Source organism: Phragmites australis, chromosome 22 (genome assembly GCF_958298935.1).
Source record: "Phragmites australis chromosome 22, lpPhrAust1.1, whole genome shotgun sequence".
NCBI lineage: Eukaryota > Viridiplantae > Streptophyta > Magnoliopsida > Poales > Poaceae > Phragmites > Phragmites australis.
This window is the reverse complement of record NC_084942.1, coordinates 19,904,801-19,915,711: the sequence shown is the minus strand read 5'-3', so window position 1 is coordinate 19,915,711 and position 10,911 is coordinate 19,904,801. Positions and strand designations below refer to the sequence as shown.

The following is a 10,911-nucleotide window of genomic DNA, read 5'->3' as shown; positions in this document are numbered from 1 at the left end:
TAGGAGCATGAATCGCTCACCGAGCTCATGCTCATGTAGGCTTTCAGGATGGAGGCAGATCGTTGCAGTGGAAGGTGCCCACATGCGCAGAGGCTGGAGGTCCAGCGAGCTCCATAGGCACGGCGATGACAGGGATGAGATGAGAAGATTTGAGCTGAGATGATTTGTTCTTGTATTGTGTTCTTGAGTTATGTTATGTCTAGTGAGTTCCATAGGCACGATGACGACAGGAATGATTTATTCTTGTGTTGTGTTTTTGAGTTGATTTATTCGTATGGATGAGATGAGAAGATTTGATTGGATTGTGTGATGTGGTTGTATGGATGAGCATACGACGGTGGTGGTAGCGGCAGGAGCACAACGGTGGTGACAACGGCAGGAGCGGCAGCCGAGCCAGCTCGAAATCTTTCAAGCAGGCTCGTTTATTTTTTTTTCGCTCAGGAACCTTACCAGTGCTAGTTGGAGGAATAAACTGGCAGTGAAAAGAACTTTTAGTGCCAGTTCCAGACCCGACACTAATAGTCAGTGACTATTAGTGTCAAGTAAAGTGTGTCAATTGAAAAACCAATAGTGAAGCCGGTTTTCAACTGGCATTGATCTGCCTTTTGTAGTAGTGCATGTCCCCCCAAGGGCCATGGCCCCTTCACCTTTGAAGAGGAACACCAAACTCTTTTCCCTCATGCTTGGTCATCGAGCTTAACAGAAAGGCCATCTGCCTGCATCTGACACTCTAGCGCTCATCCAAGTACTTAGTGAGGAGCAAGTCATGCTGGTCCATCGATGGCGCGAGCACGTAGCCGTGCGCCGAGGACTACGAGGAGCACTGTTAGATATATTTAAAAATATTCTAAATAAATATCAAAGGCTCAACTAACTGGAGATGAGAGTTTATCTTTTAGTCCTACCTTACTACTAGAGGTGGAGGGATAACAACTTATAAATAATTCTCTCATCCACCCACTTAGCATGTGTGGATAAGAGGATTAGGAGAACGCACGCGCATCCTCGCTCACCTCGCCGGGCCGGGGCGGGGGCGAAGGGCGCGAATGCACAACACCTACGTGAATGATCTTTCAAAATCAAGTCCATTAGCTTAAGGATGTGTAGCCTCCTTTTGCAATTTCTTTTTTGCTGTGTGGGACTGATATATGTGTCATTAGTTGTGATGCTTGTGGCATAGCTGCATTTCGGCCCCCTTCGACCTTGTTGGGTCCGGGAGCACCAGGCGAAAGACCTATTTGGCTTCTTGTTGATGCTAATGCCGGCAACACCCTTGGGTATCGTTCCCTCTCTGGAGACGGGGTTGTGGTGTTCCTTGCCTTCTCCAGAACGCTCTCCGGGTAAAAACCCATTTTCTGTTTTCAAAATGGGCAATATCGGCGTCTTTGGCATTGTGCCCTCCTTGGAGGCGTCATCTGAGAATTGTATTCCCCCCATTCTTAGACGGTTGCCTAGTTTATCTAGGTAGTTTAGTTAGATAGTTCGTCTGCTGTATTTGTGATTTTTACTTGGTTTTCTCTTATTTAACTGAGCAAGCTAGCCCGTTGAACTTTTGTTGTTAATAATACAATGGATAGTTCTTCTGTTCGATTCACTGAAAAAAATAAGAGAAAACATGATTAAAGTTTAGTTTGATAGTTTGAAAGAAGGCGTGGAATCAAACCACAAGCTCTTTGTATTTGAAAGTGGAGTACCTCCCAGATGAGCCATTTGGAGTCTGTTTGGTTATCTGTATGCCCTCAATCTGACTCGTATGAGTCATACAGGCTGAGTTGAGATAGATTAGAGAGATACAGTAGGGTTTATTTAGTTGGCCGTATATGCTCAGTCTAGTTGAGAAGAGATTGTGTTTGGTTGTCTGCATGAGTATATGTTTTATTACAAAGAAACTCACTTTTTTACCAAATAACCTAGGGTTGAAAATATTTATATAAATTAGTACATCACCGGATAAGAATATTAGTGAATTTTTTATGATATTTGGAGAATTTTAATTAAATATTGACTTAGGCTTTTTGGATCACTTTAATTAAAATGGGTTGTTAGTAAGCTCTAATTTGCGCATGAAAACATTTAGAATATTTGGACCTCTAAATAAAATTGGAAGTAAATAAAAAAATTTGTATGCACAGTGTTTTTCATCTCCTAGCCAGACCATACAGAAACGACCGATTCCGACGTTTCCCCAAGTCTAACTGGACGGATGCAGCTGCACTAGCGGGTGCAGTCAGTCATAAGCGCCAACCAAACACGCACACACCGCTCTGCTTTGCATCCACCGGTGCATCCACGCGCTCAGCAGGGCATCAAACACACCCTTGGTTGCCCGGAAGCATAGCTCTGACACATAAGTACTAGGTAAGCACGTGCCAATTCTGAGATAAATTGTGGTTTTGCGTGCACTTGTTTAATTTTGTGAGTAAATCAGATGAGTTTCAGATTTTGGTCAGATCAAAAGCTTTCAAATTGCGTGTTTGAGATCAAAACTCAACTGCAGATTTGCCTTTAAAGAAAGTCAAACTGCAAATTTCCCAACGAAATAAACCCTCCATGCCTTCCGTTTGCCACTGCTCCGAACTGTTTCATTTTGGAAGCAAAAATAATTTACAAAATTAAAAGGAAAAAATCAGAGACACAAAAGACCATAATGCCCTTAACCCTCCGCTTTCCTCCATGGCCGCTGCCACCTCCAGGGTCGGTCCTGATATTTCAGTGATCCGAGACGAGATTAAAAATGAGCCCCTATTAAATATAAATTTTAAAATATTTATATAGCACAGTGATTTAAAACAAATAGCGTTATTTTTTATATGAAACAAATAGCAGTAGTATACTAGTATATACAGTAATATACATATCAGTTTACTTTTAGACTGGACAGAACACATACACAGTAGTATACATATACATATGTGACCCCTGGGTTTTGGGGGCCTGAGGCGGTCGCCCCGCTCGCCCCCCCCCCCTCAGGGCCGACCCTGGCCACCTCCTCCCCGGCTGCTCTCCCCGTCGCACTCCTCCTAGCTCTCCCTGCTGCCATCCTCTTTCTCGGTCAGTGGAGGCTTTGATCTGCTCTCCCCTACCGTTGCCCGATCCCATCATCACAGGCTCAGATGAGGCCATTGGGGATTCGGTTCTGAGCCACCGCCGCCCGGATCGGACCATCACAAGGTGCAGAGGCCCCTCTCTGGCATGCGCTGTGCGTCTTCCTTTTCTTGCAGTGGGCAGGTATCGTCTCGATCTCTTCATCTCGGTAGCACGGGTGGCGAGCGGCCAGGTGCCGATGGCGACCAAACAGGGCGGAGCCAGGATTGAACAATAGTGGGCTAAGAGAGACAAGTTTGAATCGATTTTAGAAAAACAAAACATATGTGTTTAGATGATTTTATATGATCAACTTAAAATATATTTATTCTTGTTTATATATAAATTCATCCATAATAGTAAATATATGATATTTCATATAGTGAATGATGATATATATCTATTCAATTTCATGATATTACCTTTGCTAATTTGATATGGTTCTACCATAAAAGTTACTAAAAAAATCTCTATAGCTGAAAATAATTAGAGCTCAGATCAATAAAGTATAGAGTAATAGAATATAAATCATGATCGTTAAGGATAAATACTTTAAACTTAGTAAAATTTGGCAAGGAAATAATACTTGGTTACATGCATTTACAATAACCATGGTCCATATGTAGTAAATTTATGTTAAAAAAGACATATAGTACTTGAACATATATAATAGATAATATAAGTTTATCTGTCAGTGAGCTTTTATGTTCTTTAATGATATGTTGCTTAGCTAGAAAATATGAGATTTGTGTTCGTTCTACCAACGTTAATAGCATATATGATTCCATGATTAAAGAGTTGTTGCCAAGAAAGAATATAATGACATGAGTTAAAAATTAAACGCATATGTCGGCTAGAAGATAATCAAAGTTTACCTACATATATAGTGTAAAATAATATGAATCTACTGATTGGTTCTTAGATGCTAGATTATTAATTTATTTTCTTAAGAAGAACTAATACACTTTTTCACATTACTAATAGAAGCATAACGAGAGGGGGGCTAATACATGCATAAGCGGTCTGGCGATGGAATTTTTACACTTTGACCCTTTTTAAGAACATATTATATGGATAGACCCTTGAGAAAACAATTTTTGAAAATGGATCATTTTGCACGACTCCATGATATTTGGTGCTATGCTACCGATTTTTTTATTTTAGACTTGAAAGATTATACGTGGTAACTGCCACATCATCAGTTATTATGGTATCGTGCTATTCAACCAAGACGTCAAATATCATACCGCCGTAAAAAGAGTCTATTTTTTAACATTGTTTTCCAATAAATTCATACATAGAAAAAGTTCTTTAAAAAGACCAAATTCTAAAAATTCCACGCCCTTGGGCCCTCGTCTCGGCCCTTGCGACCACCTCAGATCCGCATATGCAAGGTGTTTCCTCTTTCCCATTGAGCAACAGCGAAATTCTTTCATCTACATTTTGGAAAAAAAAAATCGAATCACTCCAGCCGGTCAGCAGATTACTAGATGTGAATACGGTTCTCGAAATCTGACTCGGATTTAGTGTTCATTTTAACAAAAAAAATTTATACACATGAAATATAACTCGATATCCGACGCGGTGTCAAAATCCTACACGGATTCGAGGTGTCTGATTTAGGGAAAAAAAATTGAACACGGATGTCCCGGTCAGTCATAGGGTTAGAGCTCCAAACTAATGAATTAGCACAGAATGTTGTAGATTGTGGTCATATTTGGAACAAAAGCAAAAAAAAAAAAAAAGGAATTTTAATAGATTTGAGTCCTATGGAAGATTTTCGTTAGAAACCCTTCGAATCAAAGGATTGAGCTTACAAGAGGCTCTTTCGGTTACCCAAAAATCTTGTTTTCATAACACCAAAACAGGTTTTGCATTTTTTTCTTCTTTTTCTAAAAAAAAAACCTTCAATGTTACTCCTCTGTTCCACGCGTATACCTAGGAAGGATAATATGTGAGTAATATTTTATAGATCATATCATATTTGTACCCTTTGAAACAATGGTCTAATAGTAGCAAGCACAGTGAATTTTTTAAAAATCTTTTTTAACTTTTATGCCTCAGGTATGCACCCGGTACCAGTGGCGGAGCTAGGTTAGGAGGTATGGGTGCACATGCACCCCTCCAATCCAAAAATACTATTAAAATTAGCTCTAATAAACAGTAAATTACTGTAGCTCTAATGAGCCATGCACCCTCTCCCTCCGACGCTAGCTTAGCCCCTGCCCGGTACTAATATTTTGCAGCGGAGGGAGTATACTCCGCTGCCAAAAAGAGAAGTTCGCGCAAATGAGAATGCACACATTGTAGTTCTGCACATGCAATTTACACAAAAATATCATGAGAACATCATACATACATGATCTTTTGTATTTTTCAAAGGGAAGAAACAATCGATCAAAAAATCCATACAATGTACAATTCATGAACACATTGCGCTGTAAATTTATCAAAATTCATGTACAATTCATCAAAATACCAAAACAGAAAAGAAACGTCTAAAATAACAGAAAAGAAACGTCTAAAAAAGCAAAAAAAGAAATCAAATGCTTGCTCTGTACATGCAATTTACATAGAAATATCATGACAACATACGTGCAAGATCCTTTGTATTTTCACTGAAAAAATAAGATCAAAGAAATCAAATGCTTGCTCTGTACTACTGGTGAAGGCGAGTGCACCTCCGGTGGCGTAGCCAAGGTGCGGCAAGGGTGTACCATTACGGTATTGCACTGTTGACCCCCAACATTGAACAGATCTTAGAATTTCAGATGAACTTTACGAAATGCACGAGGCAGGGCATGATGCATCATGCATGACAGACACAGCGTCACTGCTGAAGAGGCAAAAAAAGGAGACACCGAGAACTGAAGAGCTCTACGAAGCAAAATTTGATGGTTGCTCCTTCAAGATCACATTACAAGTGAACAGAAATCTAGCACATCCCAGACTTTTCACTACTTCCATGACCACATATGTACTGGCACCATGAACAACCATGACCAGCTAGCTAGCTCCCTAACTCTCTTGTGGTAAGCTAAGGTAAAAAGAGGTGTATAATGGTACCATCAGGAGTGCATAAACCTTTCTCCGTTTTTTTTTTCAATACAACAGCCCTACTTGATGTACTGGGACAGCCACTTGAACCCATCGCCGTACCCCATCTTGCGGACGATGCTGCACATGAAGACCTCCAGGGGGCGAACGTTGGACTCACCAAGGTTCACCTTGCCCTTGCCGGTTGTGAAGTTGCTCAGCCCCATGTGGTAGCGGAGCTCCTCCTCAGACGCGGCATAGGGGATGTCGATCTTGTTCCCCAGGATTAAGAAGGGGACGGTGGCAAGGGAGTCGTCCGAGAGGAGGGCATCAAGCTCCATCTTTGATTCGGCGAACCGCTCCTTGTCATACGCGTCCACGAGGTACACAACTGCATCGACCTGATCAGAAGGAAAACTGGAAGATTCAGCAAACAGATGGCGATAACATATGATTCCTGGTTCATGGTCCACCAGCATTCAGAGTCCCAGAGTAAATTAGGAAGTCAGAATCAGATCATCAGGCATAATGCAAGGTGCATGAATATGTGCAGCAGGAGCATATGCATAATGCAGCAAACTAGACTTTCAAACCCCTGGACCTACTGGGGCCGCAATGTGAAATTCAAGGGCAAAAAGACATTCATTGTGGAAGAAACGGCTATTTAACCCAATACAGGAAGCACTACCAACTGGTAAATTTGTAAGATACGAAAGCAGTAATTGCGTACTCCTAAGTGTAGGTATTCCTAATATTAGTCTTTTCCTATCAGGAGAACTGTTGAGTTTCTGATTTGCAGAGTATGAGTTCATTTGCAGTTTTTATTTTGGACTTCCTCTGCGCCCTAACCTTCCTTAGGCTCCCTCTGTACCTCCGCCCATCACGAAATATTTTTTTTATCCTTCAGTCCCTTTTCCAGAACCAGAGATTACAGATTTCATCCCACTTCCAGCAAACTCCACACACTAGTGCCAATGTTTCTACATATTGGCACAGTCACTTTATTCAGCACATCTCATACCACTGAAGAATATCCACCAATGGCACTAAGCCAACACCACCACCGCATAAAACAATAGAAAGCCATTTTGAGAAAGGTATATAGATGAGAACAAAATGTTGGCTGCAAGAAGGCATATGCTTGGACAAAAAAAAGACAAAACTAGAACAAAACTGTAATATCAAAAGACAATGGTGCCTACAGACCAAACACAAGCATCTTACCTATGTTAGGCTAGTATCTATTAATGCAAAACTGCATATCTATATATGTGTAGTGGTATATTAGATGGCTGCACCAAGGTGGCATAGCTTGGTGCATAGCATATAGGAGTGGGCTACTCACAATTCTATGCACTAACCCCCACTGACCAACTTGATGAAAATTTGGTAATAAGCACCTGGTGCTGCAAGTGGGAGCAAAAGTAAAGACGAACATATACCAGTGTCCTCTGATAACGACATCAACTATAACATTTATGGCTAGAGAAGAAGCATAGCTACAAGTACTTCTAAATTTCAGAATGAGCTAAAGAAGTACAAAATGATAGCACAATATCTTCAGAAATCATAACCCATAGGATAACACATTAAGCAGATACAATTACAAACCGAGTTACTACTAATCGTGAATTAAAAAAACAGAAAAAGATGATGAAGGTGAGACCTTGGCATAGTAATCCTTCCACACACGGCGAGCAATCTGATGACCTCCTAGATCAAATGCCTTGAACTTGATCTTCGCAATACTCAACTCTTCAGAAGTCGGATATTGTGTAGGCTGATGCTGAACCAATCTCTGCCAGAGGAACACAGATCCCAGATACAAAATTATTCCACAAAGACAAGTACAAACACATAAACTGCATAGAGTTTTCATTTCCTATCTGCTTAACATCAGCAAATACAGTTTTTCAGCATGATTCTACCAATTTTAATAGTGAGAACAGTTGAAACTAACAGTTGTAAAATTGAAGTTCCAATAAAACGTATCTTCAGCAAACGGTCATGTCAGCTCTAAACCGTAAGAAATAACCTTTCCCCAGAATTTACATCCTACAATTCCAGAACTGACATGGAATCTTATGCTCACATAACTGAAAGAAGCAAAGTTTTCTGCAGTCATGCATGGTACTTTTCCAGATCTAGCAAGCAATCCAGTGCTCAGAGGAAAAGACGGCCATAGCAACTTAGCAAACAAGGCAACCCAACTGCTTGCAAGTCCTCACCAAGGGAGCTATCTTGTTATCCTCAAAGGGAAACCACTTTATCCAGTCCACCAACTCCACAAAAAATGGGGAGAAATTGAGATTATGATCGAAGCGTCCTCAATCTAGGTAGTCCCTTTTTTGCAATGCATGCTATGGAATTCCACAAGGGAAACTTTGCCAAATGCTACAGAAGAAAAAAGACCACTCAACGCTTCAAATGAACATCTATTAGCAGAAAACTAAAATTTCGGGTGGAAACAACAACCTTGAATCTAAAGAAACGCGCACTGATACGTGCGCTTAAAGCTCTTCAATTTTCTTAATGGGAGGGCTCTTCAAATTTTACTCATAAGAGGTTAAAATCACACGATTCCCCTGAAACTGAATGGACGCAATCCATCCGTAATCACCAGATCATCACAATTCCTTCAAACTCATCAGATCACCTCTCTTCACCGCGCACAACACCAGAACACCTCACTGCGACGAAATAAGAACTGCTGCGGTGCCAAATCTCACACAAACTCGAAATCCACACGAAGCAGGACCTTTGAGCCCCACGAAGAAAAGTCATGATTTTTTTGGCCAGATAAATAAGCTAAACCCATCCAGCCCAATCGTAACCGCATCAAGATCACCTACTCCACCATTCCGAGAACAAGAAACATGTAGGAGTAGTTGAACAAAAAAAAGCGATTTTTGGGGGCTCCAACCTCGTCCTTGAGCATGTAGAGGAGCGTGGTCTTGCCGGCGTTGTCGAGGCCGAGGAAGAGGATCTTGGCCTCCTTCTGCCACAGCCCCAGCGAGGCCAGCACCCCGTAGAACCAGTCCACCAGGAACATCTCCGCCCGCCGATGGCTGGACCCCGCCGGCAACCTCCCTCTCGCCCGTTCGCCCGCCGGGGGAGAAGGCGGCAGCGGCGAGAACCCCTTAACGGATCTCCGCGAGGACCCGCTACGGAGGGGAGCGAATGGTGTGACGTGGCGCCCCACCCCGCTGCTGCGCAGGGAGTAAAAGTACAAGAAGCTCCCGGACGATGACACGTGGAGCCGGGAGATCAGTGGGGCCCGGTGGTCCGAGTTGGGTAGGTAGGGGTTGGTTTGTTTGGAGCAATACCGTGGGCCACTCCAGCCGCACGCGGATTCCCGTTGCGGAATTTTTACATTTTGAACCTTTTTAAAAATATATTCTAGAAATAGATTACTGTGAAAATAATTTTTGAAAATAGATTTTTTTACGGGACCGTGACATTTAGCGTCATAGTTCCGTGATAGCTGTCTTGTACGATTTTCTATATTGGACTTGTAATATTATATATAATATCTATCATAATACTAATTACTACGACTTTGTGCTGTTTAATAATGACGTTAATAATCATGACACCGAAAAAACTATTTTTAATATAGTTTCCACATATGTAGAAAAAGTTTTTGAAAAAAACCAAAAATCTAAAAATTCCACATCCCCGTTTGGCAATATTTGTATGCCGTACGTGTACATGTACGTGTGATTTTACCTGATGTATTTGTGCGAAAGAGGAACCGTAACCTGGTATTTACAGGTGCAGAGGGCTATGAAACTATTTTGGTGGTTGTTTAGATCTTCCAAAATAAAGATCAGTTTTGACCAAACAAGTTTTAAGAGGATTTTTTTAAGAAAATGAGGTTAAGTGGTTATTTACATCTTTCAAAATAAGACGGATGCTAAATTTCAGAAGGTTGGTTTTGAAAAAAAATTAAGCGAAAATTATGAGTCATTGAATGGGCATTTAATGGCTCACAAATATTATCAACCTCCCCTCCTGCCTTGTTGCGCCCCGCCCCACCTCACCGCGTTCCCCACCCCGCTTGCTTCCAGCCATCTCCGGCGGAGAGAACATTACTGGATCTACTCTCGCAGCCTCCGCTGTGCTAATCTGGCGTGCCAAGATGCCGCCGCCCCAGCAGCCACCCTCCGTCGTCTTGTCGCTTCGCGTCCACCTCCTCCGCTAGGCCATCATTCCTTCCCTGAAACTCTTCTAAGTCCAAAAGCTATGGAGGACACTGAAATTCCGAAATCCTAGAACCCCTAACCCTAACCCCCGTCGGCAGCCATCGACCTTCGTTGCCTCATCACACTTTCTAAATTTCGGTGCATGAAATTTAGGAACTGTGCCAAAATAAAGATCAATTTTAACAAAAACAAAATTTAAGAGGGTTTTTAAGAAAACAGGTTTAAGATTGTTATTCAGTTAACGCATATTTAAAGAATTATGGGTGTGCATCTAATAAACTGAAAATAGGTTTTAATATTTAACTGTTTAGGTGAGTCATCACGCGCAGTAGACATCTTCGTCTACGAGCTTTCTATCACGAGCTCATACTCATCTCTCTCTTTTTATTTTTTTAATAAGGATCATCTATCTCCTTTACTTTCACATTATCTCCTCGTTTTTTATTTTTTAATAAGGATCATCTCCTCGTTTCTCTCTCCCTCCTACCGCGAGCTCGCCAACTACGAGGCATCTTCTAAATATATGATGCATTTTTTTTTCAAAATCAGTCAGTTCTTTTTGTAAATGTAAATGATAGGTACGAAG

The 10,911-nt window shown here is 41.4% G+C and overlaps 1 protein-coding gene across 1 annotated transcript; it reads right to left on the bottom strand.

The window, feature by feature from the left end:
• Positions 1-5,940: 5,940 nt before the first annotated feature.
• LOC133904950 (GTP-binding protein SAR1A-like) lies at positions 5,941-9,331 on the bottom strand. Its single transcript, XM_062346609.1, has 3 exons — positions 9,044-9,331; positions 7,787-7,918; positions 5,941-6,521 (listed from the first exon to the last, which is right to left on the bottom strand). Exons 1-3 carry the CDS (start codon positions 9,170-9,172, stop codon positions 6,201-6,203), a joined length of 582 nt encoding a protein of 193 aa, XP_062202593.1. The 5' UTR covers positions 9,173-9,331; the 3' UTR covers positions 5,941-6,200.
• Between the last annotated feature and the right edge of the window lie 1,580 nt (positions 9,332-10,911).

Excerpts from the sequence above, each read along its gene's own strand:
- LOC133904950 (XM_062346609.1), bottom strand. The coding sequence starts at position 9,172 with ATGTTCCTGGTGGACTGGTTCTACGGGGTGCTGGCCTCGCTGGGGCTG. Across the intron at positions 7,919-9,043 it reads TCTACATGCTCAAGGACGAG|AGATTGGTTCAGCATCAGCC; the intron begins GTTGGAGCCCCC and ends TTCCTCTGGCAG. Across the intron at positions 6,522-7,786 it reads GGAAGGATTACTATGCCAAG|GTCGATGCAGTTGTGTACCT; the intron begins GTCTCACCTTCA and ends CCTTCTGATCAG.